The sequence below is a fragment of the Colletotrichum fructicola genome, assembly GCF_000319635.2.
Source record: "Colletotrichum fructicola Nara gc5 chromosome Unknown KSG_Nara_v1_contig04, whole genome shotgun sequence".
Classification (NCBI taxonomy): domain Eukaryota; kingdom Fungi; phylum Ascomycota; class Sordariomycetes; order Glomerellales; family Glomerellaceae; genus Colletotrichum; species Colletotrichum fructicola.
In genome coordinates, this window is record NW_027094054.1 from 4,260,044 (window position 1) to 4,282,703 (window position 22,660).

At 53.6% G+C, this 22,660-nt stretch overlaps 7 protein-coding genes across 7 annotated transcripts; 4 read left to right on the forward strand and 3 right to left on the reverse strand.

Moving 5' to 3' along the window:
• Positions 1-3,672: 3,672 nt before the first annotated feature.
• Positions 3,673-6,470, forward strand: CGGC5_v007979 (Grainyhead-like protein 2-like protein; the record flags this gene model as incomplete). Its single annotated transcript, XM_032021039.1, has 3 exons — positions 3,673-3,686; positions 3,838-4,002; positions 4,256-6,470. 3 exons carry the CDS (start codon positions 3,673-3,675, stop codon positions 6,468-6,470), a joined length of 2,394 nt encoding a protein of 797 aa, XP_031881964.1.
• A 2,536-nt stretch (positions 6,471-9,006) lies between these two features.
• Positions 9,007-9,321, forward strand: CGGC5_v007980 (uncharacterized protein; the record flags this gene model as incomplete). Its single annotated transcript, XM_066151943.1, has 2 exons — positions 9,007-9,041; positions 9,114-9,321. The coding sequence occupies 2 exons, from the start codon at positions 9,007-9,009 to the stop codon at positions 9,319-9,321; spliced, it is 243 nt and encodes an 80-aa protein (XP_066008695.1).
• Positions 9,322-14,069: 4,748 nt separating this feature from the next.
• Positions 14,070-14,981, forward strand: CGGC5_v007981 (uncharacterized protein; the record flags this gene model as incomplete). Its single annotated transcript, XM_032021041.1, has 1 exon — positions 14,070-14,981. The coding sequence occupies one exon, from the start codon at positions 14,070-14,072 to the stop codon at positions 14,979-14,981; it is 912 nt and encodes a 303-aa protein (XP_031882088.1).
• Positions 14,982-16,170: 1,189 nt separating this feature from the next.
• CGGC5_v007982 (uncharacterized protein) lies at positions 16,171-16,944 on the reverse strand (the record flags this gene model as incomplete). Its single annotated transcript, XM_032021043.1, has 1 exon — positions 16,171-16,944. The coding sequence occupies one exon, from the start codon at positions 16,942-16,944 to the stop codon at positions 16,171-16,173; it is 774 nt and encodes a 257-aa protein (XP_031881968.1).
• A 1,248-nt stretch (positions 16,945-18,192) lies between these two features.
• CGGC5_v007983 (uncharacterized protein) lies at positions 18,193-19,050 on the reverse strand (the record flags this gene model as incomplete). Its single annotated transcript, XM_032021044.1, has 1 exon — positions 18,193-19,050. The coding sequence occupies one exon, from the start codon at positions 19,048-19,050 to the stop codon at positions 18,193-18,195; it is 858 nt and encodes a 285-aa protein (XP_031881969.1).
• Positions 19,051-19,465: 415 nt separating this feature from the next.
• On the forward strand, positions 19,466-20,596 carry CGGC5_v007984 (uncharacterized protein; the record flags this gene model as incomplete). Its single annotated transcript, XM_032021045.2, has 3 exons — positions 19,466-19,533; positions 19,663-20,491; positions 20,585-20,596. 3 exons carry the CDS (start codon positions 19,466-19,468, stop codon positions 20,594-20,596), a joined length of 909 nt encoding a protein of 302 aa, XP_031881967.2.
• A 495-nt stretch (positions 20,597-21,091) lies between these two features.
• On the reverse strand, positions 21,092-22,180 carry CGGC5_v007985 (uncharacterized protein; the record flags this gene model as incomplete). The annotated part of the gene is made up of 1 exon (XM_032021046.1): positions 21,092-22,180. The coding sequence occupies one exon, from the start codon at positions 22,178-22,180 to the stop codon at positions 21,092-21,094; it is 1,089 nt and encodes a 362-aa protein (XP_031881974.1).
• Positions 22,181-22,660: the final 480 nt, after the last annotated feature.

The window sequence follows — 22,660 nt, forward strand, 5'->3', positions numbered from 1 at the left end:
TCTGTCCGTCCGTACCTGCCTCCGTCCCCATCCCCCCCGTCTCCGTTTACCCTGCGTCTTACCTTACGCTGTCCCCCGTCCTGGGGGATGGTAGCTCCTGTGACTGGTCGCTGGCCCAGAAGGGGTCAGAAGGGGTCACGGCAACCACGTTTTGTTTCCCAAAGATCGTGCGGAGAGAAGGGATGGAAGCCAATGCAGCTGGAAGGGGAAGGCAAGGGAAGGCAAGGGAAGGGAAGGGGAAGGGAAGGGGTCTGGCCTACCTACCTACGCGACCTTACCTAGGTGCCGCGGGAGAGAATAGCTCCCGGCGTTTCCCTCTCTCGCTTCAGCTTCAGCTTGCTTAGCCTCAGCTGCCGACCGTCTTTCTGCCTGCGTTTCTCTTCTGCTCGCTCGTTTTTCTGCCCAAGACTCCAGCGTATCCAGCTGTCACGTCGGTCTGTAATATCGAGGTAAGCACAAGTGAAAGGGCCCGAGGCGAAAAGCACTACGTCAGTTGGGTAAGGCGGCCGTAGTGCGACGTCGCCCCCTGCTGCATCCCCCACTCTCCGACTCTCACTCTCGCTCTTTCTCCGAGTCTACTGAAGTTTGAGAGAAAAGTGTCGGCTGACTATGCAGGGAAGAAAGAAACGAATGGCAACATGGCTATCTGTATCCGTACTATGCAGCAAAGAAAGGCAGGCAGCTCGACAGGGTCCCGGAAGCCAAACTGCGTGTGTGCGTGTGCGTGTGCTCTTCAATCCATCTCCAACTGCTAAGGCGAGGAGGGCAATGTATCTGCATCGCCTGGGCATGTACCGAGGCGGTAACCTACCTCACCTACATGGCATGCACTTGAGACTCGAATCGAGTCGTCGAGCTACGAGGTTGTGGAGGATGAATCGGTCAGGCGTCACTTCTCGCATGTCCAACTCCAGTCGTCTACGTCCTCATCCCGTCGTTTGGACGCAAGAGAAAAACAGAGAGAGGATACGTACCGGGCATGTTGCTCACATCGCGTGTGTGTGTGGAAAGTACTCGGTATTGTTCCTGCTCTCGAAGAGCACACGGGAGGGGTGGCATCAGATAGGCCCTGTCAACACATCCCATCCGGGGGCAGAAAGAGAGCGGGGGGTGCAGTACAAGGCCCGTTGTCGCGCACTAACAATTTTTTCCCCTCTGGATGGGAGGCGGCTTGACAAGGGAGACGATGAGCAAGTGGAGATGCCGCCGAAGAAGATGCCCAATCCCTGCACTGGCGCACGCTGCAGCGACAACCAGAGAATGAAAGAGACACAGAGAGAGAGAGAGCGGGAGCCACACAGCCTGCGCTGCGTGGGATGGGAGCGGGTACGTACTGCAGCTCCAAATTGCAGCCATACCAGTCGTAATCACAAGTAGCACGACTTGAGATGCAAATGTCCACCTGGCTCTCAGCAGAGCAGAAAGGACCCTGGCCATCTCCAGCACCAGCACCAGCTAGCAGCAACAGAAGAAGAAGAAGAAGAAGACGACCACCACCACCATCTCGGTCAGTCTCTGCTTGCACACATCAATCATCGACCACCAGCCAGCCTGCTGCGTCTCTTTCGCTCGCTCTCACGCATACATACCTCTCATCCCAACATCTTCTACCATACCTTACCTACCTTACCTCACATACTCTGTCCTGCCTTCGGGTACTACTTACTTACCTACTTCACACCTTACTCGACCCTCATCCTCGACTCGAGTCAACTCGCCGCTCGCTCACCTACTTTACCTCGCTCTGGCCGCCCTCACCTGTCTCGATTTTCCCTCCACTGTCGATATCTCTTCCCCCTCTTTGGATTTGGAGTATTTCTCAGACATATCCCCCCTCCCTCACCGGCCGTCCTCTCCAACTCCAACCAACCTAACAAGAATCCAAATTCGTCCGCCATTCCGTCCACCACACCGGCCAAGTCTCCTCCAACGTGTCTCTCGGCCCAGCTACGCCGCACAGCTGCTACCTTAGGTAGCTCCTTCTATCACTTTGAAGACAGGCTGCCTGCCACCCGCACCTCGCAGACACCTCATCAGTCCAGAACACAAAAAAAATAATAACACACACACGCACACACACACAAAAGGGTACGTACCACATCTACTTGTCTTCCCACCACACCCCAGGCATAGGGCCAGGTACCTCTACCCGACGGCCACGGCATCCGTCGTCTGTCTCCTTCACATCCATCTCTTCACGCTGTTCCATTGCGCAGACTCACCCTGGCCCCATATCTCTCTCTCCATCCGTCCCGTCGTACCTCTCTTTTTGTCTGTATCCATACCCATACCCATACCCATACCCATCGCTCCCCCATTTTCATATTCCACGCCCTGCCCTCAACCTCCCACACCCTTCTGCTGCTGCTCGCCCATGACCGCTGTCCTGTCCGCTGTCCGCTGTATCCATACCCATACCCATACCCGTACCCATACCCATACCTTTCTCCTCTCTCCAAGGAGGACCCAGACCGCGGACCCAGATACCCAGCCCAAGGGCACCGCTCCTCCAACCCGCGCGCACACACCATCCATACCTACCTCGACCTACCTTGCCTTGCCTTGCCTTACCTTACGGTCCTTACCTGACCTTCCTCGACATGCGTGCCTACACCACCACACACATACATTAGATACCGCTCATCCCATCCATTCCTCCATCCCGTTCCCTTTGGCTCTCTCTGCAAGTCTTGCCTGGAAATACCCGTCTGTCTGCACCGACCTCACCTCACCACATCCTGTTCGGTCCTGCGCTTGCTCACAAGCTCATCCTTCCGTTCCGCGCACAGCTCCTCGTCGCATCACTTGAGAAGCTTCTCAAGCCCGTCTACACGCGCTGTCCTCGAATACTCACAACTCACATCGCGCAGCAGTCCACCAGGCAACTACACCCAAGAACCAAGATCCCACGACCAACGGCGAACCGCTTGATTCCCAACCTGTCGTCACATCTCGTGCGCATATGAGTCCCGTTCATCGCCGACTTCGCCCTCACACCTACGTCTCCTGACCAAAAAGCTCTCGACCCCAGGGACTCGACGCACCAAAACAGCAAAAGTCTCGCCGACGTTCCGACCCAACAGGCCAATATCGAGAGCAGAAGTCGACGGCGCATCTAGGCCATCGTTTTCTCCGCTTCAACCCTTGTCGGTCTGTCCACATTGCCTCACATACGTACATGTCAGGTACCCACAACTCCCTCTAATATACCGCTTTCTCCCCACGGACGTCATACCGGAGCGGCCCTTTTTCTTTCGACCAGCAACTTTTCGATTTGCTAGCGGCCTCTGTCGCTTGCCCATCATCATTTGAAACCCCGACTTCCGTTGGAGTTCTCCTCTCACCGCGTGCGACACTTTCGCCGACCCATTCGCTCGTTTTCTCATCCACCGCTCTATGAAGCGCCACAGCCCGGCTTTCCCCCACCTGACCAACGTTCGTTAAGACCAGGAAAAAAAGCAGCCATACTCGCCCAACCAACCCCGGCTCAGCTGAATCAAAAAACTAAAAGAGGCGTCGCAAGCAAGCAAGCTAAGGGAAAAGCTACACGAGGGCGAGGATCCGTATCAATCGATCGCTCGCCAGGAAGAGATTGGAAAGATTCGGGACGATACCCGCGCTGAATACCACCACGGAATTGCTGTCGCTTGACAGCACATATCTGCTCTCCAGATGTTTCGCCAAAGGTAAGCTCTGCCATGCCTCGTCCCCCTCATGCACCGACCAAAATAGCTGTACAACCCGGCTCCCCGCACACACGCTGCGTGTTGTTGCGCCATCTCGAAACCTTTTTGCGCCTGTCCCGGCCTTTAGCTGACTCGTGTGCCCTCTGTACAGAACAAGCGCCCAGAAGCCTGGCGATGAACTGCTGGCCACTTTCAGAAAGCAGTTCCCTGAGGTAGCTGCCACAACCGCCGCACCGGCTGGTGTTCCGCAGGCTGCCGTCGACAACGCCGCCGTTGCACCCATCCCAGGCGTCCCACTCCCTGGGTTCCAAGAAAGGTCAGTACCCGCATCCGAACCAGTTTTCCACCGAACCTTGTGTGTTTTGCCGCCTCGAGGCTTGCCGTTGCCGTTGCTGTCCAGCCTGCCGGCCGCATCCCCCGAGATCAGTCCAGTACGCGGAAACGCGGGGTACTTGGCCGGTTGTCAATCGACGGCCACTTTCCAAATTCAATTCAAGCATCAACGCACCGGGAAGACTGCGTTTCTTTGTGTGTAAATGACGTATTTGCTAATGTTTGACTTGTCGCAGAAGCCATAGTCTCAGTCATGAAGCTTTCAGAGACCAAGATCCGACGCCGAGGGCGACGAATGAGCCGTGGAGGTTCACTCCATCACTGCTTGATCCCAACTCGTTCTCCTTCACCAACTTTGCCAATGCGCCGCCTGGCTACTACACTCCCACCCCGGGCGGCACCAACACCATCTACCACCCTCAAGCCGGTGACTTGCACACGCCCACGCTGGGTCTCGGTATGGGTCTCGGGACCCCGCTGTCGATGCCCACGTCGGAGGGCGCGATGAACTCCGGACCTGCCATGATGGACCTCGCTGGTTTCCAAGGGATGCATCCCCAGCACTTCCAGCAACAGTTTCATCCCTTCATCCAACCTCCTGCGCCTCAGCAATCCTTCGCACCGTCTACCTTTGTGCACCAGGATACCGGCTACGAGACGATGGAACAGGATGGATCGCCTATGAATTCTGATCCGTCTGAAGAGAGGATGACCTCAATCGACAGCGCGTTTCACAACTCACCCATGGTTGGTTTCCAACAAGGACGACAGTTCAGCGGCATGCCCATGGCTGCCGCGCTCCCGCCATCTGCCGAGAAGTTTCGATTCCACGCGACTCTAAATGCGCCAACCGCCATGATCAAGCACGCAGATGAGATCCCGGTAACTTATCTCAACAAAGGCCAGGCCTACTCCCTCTCTATCGTGGATACTAATGCGACTATCCCCGTCGCTCCGGGCACCAAATTCCGCACATTTGTCCGCATTTCCTTCGAAGATGAGCAGCAGCGACAGAAGCCTGGGGTATGCTGGGCCCTGTGGAAGGAGGGAAGAGGCACGAACGAGGCCCACCAAAGAGGCGGGAAGCTGCAAGCTGTGGAATATGTCGAGGCTGGACAACCCACCGAGGGCGACGACAAGAGGACTCGCATTGAGCTGGAGTCTGCATCATTCGATGGGTTTTCAGTGGTTTGGACTCCCGGTATCAACGGCGGCCCCGAATGCAACATTGCCGTCAGGTTCAACTTCTTGTCCACCGACTTCAGTCACTCGAAGGGCGTGAAGGGTATCCCGGTTCGACTTTGCGCCAAAACCCAGACTTTCCCTTCGGATCCTACCCAACCAGCGGCAGACGCCAACCCCGAGATCTGCTTCTGCAAGGTAAAGTTATTCCGCGACCACGGTGCCGAACGAAAGCTTTCCAACGATGTTGCACACGTCAAGAAGACGATTGATAAGCTCAAACAGCAAATCGCTCAGGCGGAGAGCGGCATGAAGGACTTTGGCAAGCGCAAAAGATCGTCGGCATCGCAGGTCAAGGGATCAGACCAGCGACCAGGCAAGGTGCAGAAGCACAAGCGGACGTGGTCGATGTCTTCAACCAGTTCGGCGGGCGGCACCCGCCCTCCGCTAGAAGAAGACTTACACTACAAGCTCCAGACACTGCAGGACATGTTTACGAGCACCAGACCCGTCAGCGTATTGTATCTCCGTGGCGAAGATCTCGACGACCCCGATGCCCATCCTGTGTCTCTGCCCGGAGAGCAGGGCGGCGAAGTCACAAAGGTGGAATCTCGTGAAGGGCCCGCGTGGCAAGCACGCAGCGGACGCAGCTCTGTTGCAGGCTCTTCTCTGGTGTCGCCTTCACCTAGCTCTTTGTCTCTTGCATCACAAGCGTCGGCAGTGCCCAACCGACAATGGTCAGGTTTTGACGGCGAAGGATCTGGTGAGCCTGCATCGCGACAGGGCTCAGACCAGCCTACAAAGGTCAGCAAGACGGATGATGCCGGCAACTTGAGTGGGTGGATCGAGGCCCTCGGAGTCGACCCATCTTACCGACCCCCTCCCGAGCGTGTTGCAAAGCCCGTCGCCTGCTTTTACGTCATCCGTCCTAGTCCCTCTGAGCCGGAGAAGCGAGACTACTACAGGGCGATCTACTTGGCCCAGCGCAACTTGAAAGATTTCAACTATCGCGTCGCCGCAAAGTGGAACATTGACCCGTCGAAAATCCTCCGCACCGTCCATGTCCTGGATCGTGGCCTCGAAGTCGAAATGGATGACGATGTCATTGCCGAATTGAGAGAAGGCCAGGACATGAGGCTCGAGATCAAAGAGCTTGCGGATGAAGTCCAACCAAAGCGAGAGTGGGACATGGTTGTCGACCCGAGCGAGGGAGACACCATGGACCAGCCATCTTCGCAAGGAGGCTTTGAATTGCGCCTCAACTTCTAATGTTACATAATCGGATCCATCTTCTCTTCAGCAACAAAATCGATCGGACTCGGACTCTTAGACGGGGATTTGTACTTGTTTCCGGCTGCTTGTCGCCAGGCATGCCACTGGACACGGGCGATACGAGCGCACATAGGGACTCGCACACGCATGGTTGGGATATCGCTCAGTTGGCGTTGTTGATTTTGAGATACCAAGTCCCTAGATGGGGCGCTTCTTCTTTTCAACGCTTCCGACCACCAAATACGCAGGCGGATTCATGATTTGGGTATTTAGATCTGGGTCATTACGGGCATGGCAGCAAAACACACAAGATATCCCGCCCTTCGAAGGGCCGTCGGCACATTCGAGAGGGTATTTGGAAGGACGAGACTCGGACACGGCGAGCGAGACCACGAAAACGTTTCGGTCTACTCGGTTCCGTGGTATAGTCCGAGTTGTCGACAGCCCAGGCTGCGGCTTCTTTCAGCTGTTTTTCTCTCTGATTCTCGCATCAACTTTTACCATATTATTTGATGCCTAACCCACTGTCTTTCTTTTGTTCAACGCAGACCAACATGTACTTTGGCTTGTCGTTGCCTACACAAGTCCGAAGCTGGTTGACGAAGTAATGCAAGCATTGGAGGGCACACATTCATAGAGCACGAGCTCCCCTGCGCTGCAGCTTGTACCTTAGCAACATACCCACTGATTCTCTAGTCAATCTAGAGAACAGAAAATTCACGGCATTGACTTTGATATCATTATTCTCAACCGCGCGGGCGGCATCGGGCGCCACGACGATGGGATTTACAAAATGGGAAAGAGAGCCGATTAACAGATGCACTAACTCTAGGGTTCATATCGGTTCCACGACATTTATGCGCGACGGTTATTACTGACTAGGACAGCACAGGCGACGTTTGTCGCATCGGGCACGATGATTGGGAGACGGATGTGCCGTGGCTAATCTCGCGTGGATAAGGCTCATTTCGACGGCGGGAGCCACTTGGGTCAGCGTTGAAACCTTTGTCAACACGCGCAGCCGCTAGCGTCTTCGACGGTCTGCTCCTCCGCCATCGCGGTACCATCGTATTCCATCATAATCGAACCAGAAGGATGATGAAGGGATACAACTGCCTCGTGCGAAAGGAACGGACCCAAACCTTCTGCCAGCATTACCGGGAGCATCCTTGAAGGCAGCCTCGACATCGTCGATGTATGGCGGCCGTCACTCACTAGCCACACGACGTGTCCGTCCGATCGGTCGCATTACGGCGCGCCTAGTGAAAAACGTCCTGGCGCCTTGACGCCGCGCCGGCCCGGCAAGACCTCTTGGGCGTATTCGCACCCTCTTACATGCCCGAGGTTCGCAAGGTTTCCGGGGAGGCTGCTGCAGCAATTGACGACATTCCCTCGGTCTATGGGACTGAGCATTATCTGCGAGCTCGTGAACACAACATGGCAATTCACAAAAGCCATGACCGCTGGGCAGACGGATGGAGGGTGTGACCACAGCCAACCGGAGCAGTGAGGACAATTTCAAACGGAGCCGGTAAAACGAAGCTTAATCCTCCGTGGTCCTTACTGTAGGGGACATACGGGAAGTTTAATTCAGCATTCGACGGGCTCAACAACTGCAGCTTGCACTGACAAATTGCCATGGAGACGGACCAACGACAATGGCATCTTCCTTCCTGATGTTTGGGTGGATTGCACACTTCGGGTCACGGCAAAGGTCCTTGCAATGGTGTGCTACAACGAGCATTCATTGAGATTTGGTGTGGCAGCGCTGTGGCATCTGGTTCTTCGTCCCGACAGCTCCGCGGCCACCGACTGACGAATTGCGGAGACCTCGCGGCGTCCATCCGACTCCAGACTTTCTCCGAAATACTCGGGTACCTAGTCACCACAATCGGCCGGCTTCCGCCTCTTCCGTACGATCGGCGCAGTGCAATGTACCCAGCGAGGCCGCCCAACCCCTCATCACCGTCTGAAAATGATCTACTGATGCTGATGCAATGCATCAAGCCACACCGATCGACAGTGGTGTTACCCGACAAAGTTGGACGAGCCACAGACGCTGTGGCGAGTGCTTGCGCGTTTCGACGGTCTAGAACTCGTGGACGCTGTCACTTCGTTGGCTCATAACTCTGTTTCTCAGCCGTTGCGCCAGTACTTGGGTTGTTTCTCAGAGACTTTCGGTACAAGCCACGCAGTCATTCTAGCACATGAGATTACCCCGTTGGCCCTACATACATCCTATCACATCGGTAAGCCACATGTGGCGGCTGTGGCAGTTCATCAACGTGGGCCACGTCCCTCAATTCTAACCGAGCTTGATGCCAGGCCCAGATCCAAAATGGCCTGATCGAACGTTGTTGATGGGATACTTCCTATCTTCAACGAGGAAAAGTCACTACTTGGACAATATGACGCCCCCGCGTCGGGCGTAGGCCGTCTCGTCTTTTGAGGAGTGTATGTATCAAGGCCCGCGCCGTGTACGGTAAGGAACACTTCATGTCCCGCAAAGTCACCTGCTGTTCGTTCACGACGGATGTCAGACGTTTGGCCAACCAACTATTCGAACAAGTACGTTTCCAGCCAAACCATGCGACTCACTGATGTCGAATGTCGTCTAGCTGGCTTATGCGATTTCAAAAGACGGCAAAAGATCCTTTTCATGCGCAATATCGGCAGAAACCTCGCGGACCCCGACTGCGTTGAGCCGCACGAAACCTGCCCTGTCAGACGATATCAGATTGAGGGAGTTAAGACGAGGTCAATCTCTCGCCCGTTCGAATTCTGTTGGGAGCTGGACGTTTTGTTCCGGCGACCTCACAGGTTCTTGTTCACGAGCATTTCAGCCTGATGATTCGGGATGCCGAGGCGCCTGTTTGCAGTTGACACGTCAAACCCTACATCTGAGCGTTTACAACAGCGAAGGCAGGTGTATCAAGCGGTGCAAACAGACTGGTGTTTTATTTCGCGACGCCTTCGCGGAGAGGGGCCGGTGCGGGGAAATTGGGGTCCATTTGCACCGACTGACCCGTATGCAGAAACCGGGGCCCAGAGCCATGTGGGGATAACCCGCCTCGGCGAGGAGTTTCCCGCCTACCCTAGCCCCGTCAGATGCATCTCTACGTTTCTTCGAGACGAACCGAACGTTTGGAGATAATACCTGAACCTGCTACCTACTTTTCTGTCCGTCGTCTGTCCAATTTGGCTACAGCGCAGTAACAAATCTCCCGAGAAGTCACGATGGGCGGGAAAGGAAGTCATCAGCGAGCAATGATCGGGTGTCCTTACCGTCATCTTGCAGGATGATCAACCAGACCCTGTTCCTGAACGCAGCAATACATGCGCAAATCTCGCGGCCATGCATCATGCAGCGGCAGGAGTGCTCCCAAGGTACTACAGTGGGCTGGAAGCCGTAGGGCCTGCTGGGCAAGTACCGGTACCTACAGAGGAAGAGGAGCCCAACGAGGGAGAGACGGTGTGGAGGAGAGCACTCGCCACAGTGACATGCCGAACTTGTGTGGCAGAAGGCTCTGAATGGTGCGAGATACGAGGGCTCGAAGACAGGCGGATCCCTCCAAGGCCGCTTGTCTTCGCCAGTGGGCTGGACGTCTGCCCGATATGGATACTCGAGTGTCGATCGTCCAGAACCTCAGGGTCACGCGATGGTGTCAGGGCTGAGAAAGCAGCCCAAGGGACCTCGGAGAAATACTGCGGCCGTTTCTTCATGTCTGGACCGCAAACAGCAGTGCGTTATGCATAAAATTGAAGGGTCGATGGTATTTCTTCCTCTGTGTTGAGACAAGATATGCCATGATTGCGCGGCTACTAGCCACACTCGGTGCCACAGCGCGTCCATCCGAGCGACATTCGGGTTGACCACTGCACACTAAACCTCAAACACGCATCAACATTCAGGGGAAAGGGCCAGTCAGATGCGTCTGGATGCCAACATCTCAGCTGGCCAAGGGTCAGCCCCTTTCGCCTACATCGATTGAGTTTGGCGGGCGGTTGAGTCAAAATTTCGGCTTCTGTTCGACGCCACACAAACGTCGATCACCTGCTGGATGTGGCATTGAGGGCGAGCCACATCTGCTTCGTCCAACCGAGGCGACCGGGCAGCTGCGTGGCTTCTGTGGCTGAGCAGACATGAAGCAGACTGTTTGCACTGTCTGCGAAGGGTGCGAGAGAGGTGTGGGAGATGTACGAGGTCTGACTGGCTCCAGCCTCATGCACTCGCCACAGCGAAGGAATGAGGAGGAAACAGTTGGCGGCTGTGCGTGGTGCAGTTCGTGCAGCTACATCTGCCGCCCAGGGGTGAGTGGTGGTTTTGGTGTCCCGTTAGTGAGAAGTCACTTTCTATCAGGCCGAACAACAGCCGCGCTTATTGGGCGAGCCCCCCTACACGCATCCAGACTCCTGGGATCGCCGAGGATAGGGGTACCACGAGGCGGCGGGAAGCAAGGTGGAGGGGTCCCATCAGAGGAGGAGAGACGCCTCGACCGAGCCACCGAGCGGGCCCTCTCATCAAGATGAAGACGATAAAGAGGCGACGAGGCCCCGGATCGTGGTCACCTCACGGTGATCTGGTCAACGAACTGCATTCATACCAACGGCATATCTATCCTTCACTTACGAAGAGGTCTCTCTCATTTCTATTTCCTCCCAAGTTCTCTTTCGATGTGCTCACCCGGGCGATGAGGGTTCCCGCCCTTCTTCAACTCACACGCCTCCTCCACCACTCCAGCCACAGTTGAATCTAGGTTTCTCTGCTCAGTAGCGGGAGCAGCTCCCGCTGGAACGTTGACGGTGAGCCAATGGCGATCGCGAAGACGGCCTGTCGCTTTCCTGATGCGGTAGTCTGATGGCGCTTGCCACACCCTGACGGAGAAGTCTCTGTGAGGGGACATCGCGAGAAGCAGGAGTGGCGGTGTCTACTGTTTCTTCTGCCCTCCCGGGACGTGGGGGTCGAGTGAGGGAGCGCCGCGAGGCGAGGAGGGGTTAGGGCCGCACAGGTTTGTGGTGTTCCCTACCCCATTGCTGTCGTCCGGCCTATCTCCTGCGAGTTGAGGGGATTCCCCTTGCAAATCGAGCTGCCAAGATGGCGATCTTGCCGACATTTTGAGGTTTCCACCTGCAGGAGGTCCTAATGTGGCAACCACCCGCAGCCACGAGCCTCTCAGAAGCCCTTCAGGGCGTTGAGACCCCTCTACTGAAAGGGTGAGGACCCTGAGATCGCTGCAGAGCAGCAACGGCAGCGTCTACACTAGCTCGTCGAAGAGGAAGCGACGGGGCAAGATGCCGCCACGCGAAGAACTCACGATCTGCAGGAGAAGCAGTATGCTCCCGTGGTTTGCGGTGCCAGTTTGAGGCATTCTGGCCAACCAGCACTGCTGACAGGCCCGATTTTCATGATCTGCGACCGCCTTCACCGTGGCTACGACGGTGATGTGGCCATTTCAAGGCCAGGATCGGCACTCGTGAGCCATTTCAGGAACAGGTGCGGTGCAGTGTCAGTCTGTTTAGGGCTGAGATGGGCAATTTTGCTTTCCCCTCTGTCTGGCTGCTTTGCCTGCCGTCTGCCGTTGGGAAAACCGCGTGCGCACGTTTTTGGTGGCGAAGATCGACGGCCCGAGGTTCACCATGGGCCCATGATCTACTGGGGAAGTGACAGATGTCGAGCGGTTTGGAGCGGTTGAGCGTTTCAAAAGGTTGGGGCGAAAGGGTAGGGATTTTCCCATCTGTTGTGGCTGCCCGTTCGACGACGGTAAAGATTTGCGACGAAGGTGAAGCGGGGGAGTGTTTTTTTGTGGTTTTTTACGGGACTTTTCGGTTTTCCATGGGATTTCCTGCATCTCCGTCGCTGCAGAAAGTTCTGCAGCTCTCCGATGGTTTTTTCCCTCATCGCGCGAACTTTCATGGTGCACACACTGCGTGCATTCGGCCCTTTTTATTGTTTCCCAAAGTTTCATTTCCTTCCAATCTCATTTACCTCTTTTTGCCGCTTTTTGGTTTTGATGGGCTATACGAAGGCGGAGGGATGGGTTGGGGTTACCTTTCAGGTGAGAGGAGGCGATGGTGATCGGCGGTGATCGGCTGTACGTCATTACTGCTTTCTGTCTGACGCCGTTTGAGAGTAGGGAAACCGGGGAAACTTGTTTGCCACGGGACCCTTTGACAGGTAGTTTTAATCCAAGGTGTTTCTTCCCGACTGCTGTTCTTTTTCTCCTACATTCGCACTGCGTGATTCGATTTCGACGGCTTTTGAGGGACGGCTTTTGCTGCGGTTGGGGTTTCGGATGGAATGGAGAATAGAGGAGGACGATGGCTCCGAACTTCGATATGGTTCTTACGACGACGAGGCGACATAATGACTGGAAGAGGAGGGCATTTGGCGGAGATGGAAGTCGTGGAGGGATGCTGCAGGAGGTGGAATAGGGGCCTACGACACGATCGATTCGAGGACGAGGAGACAGGTTACGCATCATGACGATTACGATACACGACGCGAGCGACTGGCGATGGTTCTACATTGGCGAAGAGCATTTCGATTGATACCTGGACGAAGGTGTTTGATGAATGGGAGTTGGTGGATGGGGATACTCGGCCGTGATGCTGCGAGCGATGGATGGCTTGGAGCGATTGTCGACCGCGCGACTCGATTGATGAACGAGGCATGGCGATTGTCATGTCTCCTTGAATAACGGAAAGCAGAGTTCGCTTGCCAGGGATGGACATCCAGGCACTTTTGCCAGGTATGGGTTGCTATTTCGAGATGGAGAGAGAGCGGGATCGAAGACGAGTGTCGTGGCCGGCCGTCTGAAGCAGCAGGGGGCCGCTTTAAGTGAACGCGATCACTTCACATGGGTATCAAGGATGATTCGGGAAGGTGGCCGACCGCGAATCATATCGACATCTCTAGTCTCTATCTGTGGAATGGTAGGTGGCTTGTTTCTTTTCGGTCAAGGGAGCAACTGTCTACATGTTGGGCGTGTGAGATGCGAGTTTCTCGTGTCTAGTCCATCGACTCTTTTTCATCAACAAGCACGTTCGGTCTTTGGAGTTTGTCCTGTTAGCACTACCGTCAACTTTGCTCCGGCATGCGTGGCAAGTCCTATGCCTGGTCTCTGAATCGAGGTCTGTCAGGCTCGACGACGCGAGCTCTGAGAAGTCCACGCCGCAGCCGCCCTTGTTCATTCAGCTGAGTTGGCAGTTCTGCTCGCTTTTGGAACTGGGATGGACGTTTGATCATGCTTGAGGGCGGCACGTCGGACTTTGGGATGCACAACTCTTGGAGGTGACGGAGACAGCATATTCATGTTTCTCTAGGCGTTTGATTTTTGCTCTGGTTCATCCCCTAACATCCTCCCTGATCATTTCGTGGTCAGGTCAGCTCTGGGCAAGGTTTAACTAGACCTTGATGGCAGAGGCGATGACTGCTTGCAAAGGTTTAGACCGAGGTGGGTGGTTTTGGCCGCCACGAAGGTCGATGGTCAGGCCATGTGCTTCAAAAGCTCTCAATGTCCACTGGGCGTGCCCTTTGCTGGTTGCAAGAAACACATCACAACGCATCACACCACACGCTTCTGAGGAATTCTCGCCATGGCCGCGCCTTCTAGTGCCTCCCCAGCCGTCTTGACGACGCATTCAAGTATAGATGAAGTCTCCGAACCCCGACGAGTCCCGCACGAGATTTTCCTCGCCATACTTGACGAATTGATTGAGGTCTCCGAGGCTTCGATGGCAGGAGCTCTCTGGATCCTCACAGCTGAGTTTCCGCACTTTTCAGGCTGGCCTTCAGGTTTCGCATGTCAACCAAACTTCGTGCGACAGCAGGGACACCGACTCGCGTGCTTCACGAGGATTGCGCTGATCAGCAAGGACGCACAAGCGTACGCCAATCAAAACTTTGGCCGTCGCTTTCAAGTCTGGGCAGTGCATCAGAAGCTCAGGAAGGAGATGTCTTGCCACATACTGACGCTGCCCAGAATCGACGAATTTCTAATCCACTATGAGTCCTTTTACTATATAGGCGGCCGGGTTCCGTGGACGCCTGATCTGTTTTGTAGGACGTCGTTGCTGCCCTACGTCGAGACGCTGAGTATCCCGTACATCTCGCCGCCTGACAGATTCGCGCGCATCTTCTCCGACTTTTCCAATGTCAGGCTCTTCCTGATTGAGAGCCAATGTCGAGACTGGTCAAAACGGTTTAATGACAAGCACAAGCTCTGCTCCCACGGCAATCTCCTGCCCGTCGACGAAAACCTCCTCCCAATCTTGCAGGCGGGTTCCCCCGACAGGCAGAGTATCAAGAAGGCGCTTGACAGGGGCGCTCATGTCATCCTCAAGTGCTACATTGACAGGAATGATGTCGAGGTGTTTTCCACGCAGAAGGGTCTTCGGGTGAAGTTTTCCCACTGCGAGTTCAAGTGCGCCTGCGACGCCACTCGCCGTGATTGGTTGGAGAAACATAGATACCTATCAAGTTCAGAACGACGTCTGACCGAAGGCTGAAAGAAGTGCGAGAGCTGGTTTGTGGACATGGATACACGCAGCTGTTGCCTGCACAACGAGCTGACCTGGTCCTGACGTGGTTTATCAAGGTGTGTAGATGCGAGTCTTTTACATATGATGGTGCGACGGGATATCGAGACGCAACGTGCCGGCCTCACAACATTTGGTGAGCCTCCCATTTTCTAGTCATGAAGCACCTAGTTCCGTAGTTGTTGGGATAAACAGAATATTTGACATTTTTATTTCCTTGTTTTTGACGTCTAGTCCGATCTCGGCGCTCTTTTAGTGTCACATCCATTTGAAGTCGGCAAGGCGACTTTTAGCGTGAACGGATCTCTGGCTCTGATTGGTTTCTCGATTTGTTAGCTGGATATTTGCTGAGGAGGCCTGATTGGTCAAAATTCCCTGTTGATTAGCGACACTAAAAGGCGTAGTCGCCGACTTCAAATGGTCATCCCCTAAACCTGGACTGATGTCCACCATGGCATTACTTCTTTTCCAGATCTCTTGGCGTAACAGCAACCCTCGGCCGCAGTCAGCCTTTGGTGCGCAGCCAAGAAGAAAAGGCGAGTCTATAGTCAAGAAATCCTTAAGTTCTTTCCAAAGCCAGTGCGGGGTGTTGCGATTCTAAGTCATGAACAACACCTCATCTGCGGCTGATTGAGCATATACGTCGAAATTTTGGATGTCTTCTCGGGCTTGGAAAACCTCTGTGGATAGGCTACCGTTGTCCTGGTGATCTTCTCATGCTAGGTATGCAGAACCAACAGGGTGCTGTGTATTAAGGTGGCCCGTCACGCGACCGGCCGTATATTAAGCAGTTCTGGAATAAACCCGATCGCCACGTGTACCTCACAAAGCCCCTGCGCTGGTCAGGGACGATATGCCCAAAGTGCTTTGTCTTCCGCCGCAAGACCTTTGTTGTCTTGTCGCACAGTCCTTACTTTTCCTGCCTGCGCGCCGCACGCCGCTTCGTGAATTCTGTCCCTTCGTATCTGCGCTGAGAACTCCCAAATCATTGTCATTATCGTCATTATCATCGTTGTAGTCATTATCGACCTGGCGCGTGATGTCAGTGGAACTCCAAATCTGTGTGGAAACGAAGATTTACCTGATTGTATTGTAATCCCAGGCTTGAATGCGTGCTGGCGCCAATTGCTGTCCGTTTCTTGATGTTGTTGTCATGCTCTTAGACTGTATCGAAGATAGCGATGTCGCTCGAATAAAAGGTGTTGGTCTTCACGCCAGCTGTCCAGATGATATCGAAGAATGGGGGGATCGTGGTTGGGTCAGCAAATGAGTCCCTGGTAAGGGGAGACAGATCATCGTCGATGTACGCCGCAGAGATGAGGTCCCTCCTCTTTGGGATGCCAATGAGAACTCTCCGTAGGTTGGGAAAGAGCTGCAAAAACCTTTTGACTTCGTCGTCTCCAATTTCCCCTTTCAGGACCTTGATCGACTTCAGACTATCGAGATGGACCTCCTGAACAGTCCCGAGTATCTGCTTTTCGAATGCGGGCATATCGACCAGTGAGCCGAGTAAAGACCACCAGAATGAAAGATCCCTTCCTAACAGAAAGGTGTCTCCTGTGGCAATCCATGCCAATCCCAGATCCTCGAATGAGCCGAACGAGCACGAGGCGGCCCCTGGGAATGGGGCAAAGTGTTTTAACACCTCTCTCCTCAGGGTAACGTCAACCTGCGAGATCTTTCGCAGAAGACGAAATGGAGTTCCCCGTCTCCCCGGCAAGTCCGCCTCGAACTCGGGATAGATGATGTAGTCCGATGAAGATCCGGTCCAACTTTGGCACTTTCCCAACTTCCACCTGACGCCACCATGTGTGCAATCGTTCTCGGTGATGGCGGCGTAGACATCCCCAATGACATACTGAGCGATGTGCAGGACAAGCTCATATGGCAAATGGGGTAGGGGAGCAGACGCCGCGGTAGTGGTGCTGGCCATCTTTATAGTATTGCGTGCTGTTGTGCTGGGGTGTTGGGCAAATGGATTGTGAAAGAAATGTTGTGGCAAGAAAAAGGACTTTTTGTTATCCTCCCCCGAGAGAAAGCAGGTTATGTACAAGGTAAAATAGAGCAAAAGAAAATTAGAGGATGTGAGGCTTTTTTTATGTTTCGTTCGTCTGAAGTACGTTCTGTGGGCTGCGAATTCACTGTGTAGAAGGTGAAATTTATATCGTCGGCTGACCTGGCGATGGGTGAATTAAACGTGAGAAAAGGAAGCATCGAAAATTGGATGAAAAGCGAGTAGCAAGGTAGTTTGTCAGTTGTCTTGAAAAGGTTGCCCATCCACACGTAACTACTTCCCCCTTGTGACACGAAATTCACTGCGCCTACGTCGCCACTGGGGTCAGTGAAGCGGATAGCAAAGAGCACAATGTTCATCGATGAATGTCCCTACACGATCCTGATAACTACTCAACCGTCGAAAGCTCTACCTCCGACGCTTCTGGCGAGTCTATGATATATAAGTTCGCTCCAGAGGCTCACAGCTGGACGTCATATTGGTGTGCCCTGCTATCAAAGACGACTCATCTGGAGGTTGAATACCATGCAACCTGGCTGGAATTGACAGAGATCCAAGGTCCGCGTTAGAAGCAGATCAGGGCCGAAGGTCTATATATCCTACAATGAATTGAGAACCCTCATGGGCTCTCTGGTCCACAGCCAGAAACATCCATCATGGTAAGACCTGATGGCCGAAAGGGTTTTCCAATGTCGTAGTCAGGGTACTTCAACCCGTCGGAGCCAAGCCAATGATCCAGTATCACGCCCTTTCCATTGTCTAACGACACTGGACGTCAGGCGTCAGTCGGAGTCAAAGGTCTCTCCCGCTGCCATTCACATTTCGAGCCTGTTTCCAATATTGGCCTTTCCCCGTTCTCTCGTCAGAGTCAACTGGCATATATACTATAATGCAGTTTACTTGTACGTCAGCGAAAATCGTGTGCGCACATGTTCAGGAACGGGTTGCGAGAGTAGGTGGTCTTCAGATCAGCATCAACCGGGCCGATGCATATCGACTCGACATGATGCAGTCGCATAACAAAACAAAAAGCTTCTGGAAAGGTAACCTTTATGTAAATGAGAGACTTCAGGTGAATGGAGCTGAAAATTCGTAAGTACAGAGAAGTGATGTGTGGCAGCATCATCCGGCGGTTAAGTCGCCCACATTCATGGGGTCTTGATGTTCCTAAGAAAAATGATTCAATCTTCTTATCAGCAGACTTCCGTCACTACCACTTTTCGAGCCAAAGCCAGCACCATACTGATGACGAAACAGCTGAACGTTGCGTCGAAACAAATAGTTTTTGTAATAGTCGGTGAGGTAGAAGGTGACCTTTCGTTCCCAGATAGGCGCCCATAAAGGGCCACTTAGTTCAAAACCTGATGGTAACTTCATCAATGATTTCTCGTCGACGACGGAAACGTTTTCGTGTTGAAAGTGATGAGTCCTTGGAATGTGGGCGTTCGTGTTGACACCAAAGTATGACATGAGCGTCACGGACTTGAGCGCTGGCAATGCCGTGAGGATTTCGACGATTTCAGGGAACATGGTGAAACACGCCTCGACAGGATTCACAACAACATGCTCAATGAAGTGAAGGGCGGGAGAGTGTCGGAGAGAGCGGAGAAAGGATAGGGGGAAAATGATCTGAAATGCATCGACTCGAGGACACATCCATATGTAGGTCACGCCGCACTCAAATGTTGTGATTGGAAGCTGAACAAGGGCAGACACAACCATGCGACGTGTCTTGCGGTCAATCTGGTGAAAATTGCGAACGAGGTCAAGCCGATGAGACATGTCGGCTTGACGAATAAGCTGATGCTTGCCGAGTAAGATCTTGTGCTTTCCGTGGATCTCATCCCTAGCATCGGGCTCTTGGATGCTCAAGCTTAGTGGATGTTCTGTGGCGTCTGATATGGCATCGGCGATAAGACTCTCAACGACTTGGAGAAATATCTCGTATGGAAGGTGAGGGATCGGAAGGCCGTTGAGATGCATGGTAGCCATGTCTGCCCCTAGTTGCGAGATGTTGACAGCCATACTGGATCTGGGCGTTGAAGCTGAGACTTGAACTTCAACTGGCGTTATTCGTGTTCAAGAGAGTGGGAGGAGAGTTGGCATTTTATAGAGAATGCCGCAGTCAAAGGCGCTGCCTTAAATGAACAAAGATCAAAGAAGACTGTGCAGGCGGGTGCTGACCCTGGTACATTCATGATCAGCTTCCTGCCTCTTTCCTTTCATATTGAGGGTTCCACATCGCTACGTCTTTCAACAGCTCCGCTCCCCTTGTTCACGCTTGATGTCAGACATCGAGGCCCTCGTCCAACAAGCACCCTGTGTTGAGCCCTACCCTCCCAAGAAACCTCCCACAATCTCTCCGTTCGAGGGGAAAAAGATTTCCTTCCACACAAATCGACGAAAACTTGTTCTCGTCAACATCGCCAGCATCGCCAATATGAGCGAGAACTCGCCTTCGTTGGGCAGCGCCCTCGCGGCCATGAGCCTCCGCGACGACAATGACAGGTATGCGATCTCTGGTTTCTCATGTTAATTTCAGTCGTCGTTTCAGTGGTGGATTTCCTGATCGCCGGAATTTCGCGTTGGAGAGCCCTCAAAAACCGCAGCCGGGAAGGAGTGCTGACGAAGTCACAGCATCACTGCCAGCGAGAAGAAGCAGCAGTTCCCCAAGATTCCCTACGAGGTCGCTCTTCTCATCTGTGAGAGCCTTGTCGATATCGCTTATGCCAAAGCCTGCGAGCAGCCCATGACTTGGCAAATCACGGCTCCGAAGGCGGACGCCTCGTCTGCTCCGCTCTACGTTGTCACCGACAAGCACCGCCAACGTCCCGAGCCAGACATGAAGAGACGCTTCCAGATCTTCAAGGACATTCGCCAGGTCAACCGCAAGACTCGCATAATGGTCGATAAGGCCTTCCCCCGTGCTATCATGTACCACCAGCGCGACTGGGGCGACACCAACGACCATGACGTCAAGGAGGAGATGTGGCCTCCCATCTGGATCTGCCCCGACGCCGACATCTGGCAGTTCAGACTGACGCACCCGCGCCTGGCCGCCGAGCAGTTCAACCGCGCCCTCGGAGCCTTCTGGTCCCCCGACCTCACGCCCGAGTCGAAGGAGATCGTGAAGCACATCCAGACGTTGAAGGTCCGAAACCTCAATTTCCTGATCAACCGATTCGAGGCCCAGTGGGAGCTGGCGGCTCTGCCGAACCTCAAGCAGATCCATATGATCACCAGCTGCTTTTGGCCCCCCAACATGGCGAACGCCGACCTGGAGTATCTCTGGCCCGTCGATCAAGGCGTGGCCTCGATCCCCCACTTCCCCCACTTCTCTTCAGCCCAACTCAACCACGTGTTTGGTAAGCTGTGGGAGAAAGGAGTCAAGATTACCATGGTTGACAGATTCCCGATTGTTTCCAGTGTCGTCATGGAGATGATTGGCACTCGTTATGGTGTCCATGTACGTCGCCTTCCTTGAACACAATGATCGACGCCGTCGCCCTCGATGCCCGCGACGTTTCTGTGTCTTTTCGCCAAGCTGACTTTGTTCAAGCGAGCTCCGTGAGGAGAAATTGGAATGATCTGGAGGCATGCGCGTGGAGTTGCTGGGTTAGTGGATAGGTTGCGGGTAGACGGAAGGAGGCTACAAGACGTGTGACAAGGGCGATGCAATGGCAAGAAGGAATTGTTATCAAATCAACAGAATGAACCACAGGAAGACGAAGACGTCTTGATATTGCGCTAAGCTGTTCCTCTCCTTGCTGAAGTCCCGAATCATGCGGAAGACATAACGTAGGCTGGTATAGGGGTCAAGTCATGACCTCGAAGGACAAGTTCAATGTAAGCTGGTCGGTATCCCGAAATAAATCTTCAAAAGGAACCTCTGAAATATCCGTTTTGAGAGGTTGTTCAAGAATGTGGACACCGATGATTTGAGACTTCAACTTGAATTCGCCTTCTAAGGATTGCGTCAACCAAGCCAGAGCACTAAGCTCAAACTGACTAAACTTCCTGACCTGATTCTCGACTAAGTTATGAACGTCTTGCACATGTCAATGAGTTATGTTTCTCCCTCCCTCTGGAGGCAGACGATGAAGTCATTGCTTGACATGTCCCTGGGCAACGAAACGTACCACTGAGACCCGAAGCCCATCTCCTCCATCATCTGCTTCCTCTCCGTCTCAACCGGATCCAGGTAGCAACGACATTCCTGGTCGGTGAATCGCATCATCAGACCCTCGGGCGTTTGAACAAGCTCATTGCGAGGTGTCATGTCCTCTGCATCCGACTCCGCATACCCGGTCAGCTCAAATCTCACACCACGCTTGAGTAGCTTCCCCCACAAGTCTTCCAGACCGAATGGGTCTAGATTTGCAGCAACCGCCGCGTATGGATACAGCGACTCATCAATGAGAATCAGCTCCCCATGGCGGTGGCGGTCCTCTGGATTCCTTGGCGGAGTTGGGAAGCGCATGTGCCTGTGAGAGATTTGGATTAGCTCGAGCGCAGGGAGAGATTCAATGCAGCGAATCTCCTCTGGGCAATAATCAAACAGCACACTACAGATACCAGAGATTCTGATGTTCCTAAGGTGCTGAAAGAGAGCTGCTGCAGCAAGGTTCGGGTTGCGAAAGACCTCTCGTCTTCCTAAGACGTCATTCAATCTGGCCAGTCTACCGCGCTCATCATTGATGTAGTCTTCCGGCTGGATTGGGGGTGATCCAAAAGTCGGCAAGAAGAACACGTCGATTTTGGGACAGACCCAGACTGATCCATTGTCAGCGTGGTGCCTGCTCCACGCTCCGCGAAAGGGAAACCTAGGGAAGCTATTTTCGACGATCCGGCGGGAGTCGCGGTTGATTTGAGTGGCGCTTCTGAACAGAGCGTACCGATCTCTGTGTCTATTAAGATGCCTTCTGAAGTGTTCCATCTTCGGCCTCATGTCAAGATAAATATATAACATGGAGGTCGCCATTGTGTGGGCTTCGAGTAACCAGTGTGCCGAAGTAGTCACAGCCAAGGCATTGTCAACCATGGCTTCGATTACGAGGAGGAAAATTTCGTAAGGGGGGATAGTGCTTGGTTTGAATTCGTTCTCTGGAGCTCTTGATGCCTCCATTTGGCAGTCGTCTTCTGGTGGCTGCGACATATCGAGCTTGAGATTTCCGGATGGTCTTGTCTGCGAGACAAATTGGCTTTGAATGAGACACGCGCTTGAAGCTATACAGTGTTTGGATCTGGGTGATGCCTGGCTAGATGATAGGTTCATGAAGGCGTAACAAGGGAAGTCCTTTTATATTCTAGCCTGACAGTGATCAAATCACAGCGTCGTCGATGGAACCACGACACCCGTACGGTGAATGTCAGCAAAACCCGCAACTTGCGCAGAGAAGTACAACTTCATTGAAATGCCTACTGGAGCATGGAGCATGCATAAATAAGTGGAAGCATCTATTGACTTATGCCCTGCCTCGATGGTCGATTTGAAGAATGTTGCGAAGCAACTCAGAACACCTTTGAGATCTTGGATTGGATTCGCCAAAGAGCAGGCTCGTCGATATTTGTGGCACCAACCTGGAAGTAGCCCTTGATGACACTATCCGAGAGACAATCATAAGTTGACGATGCA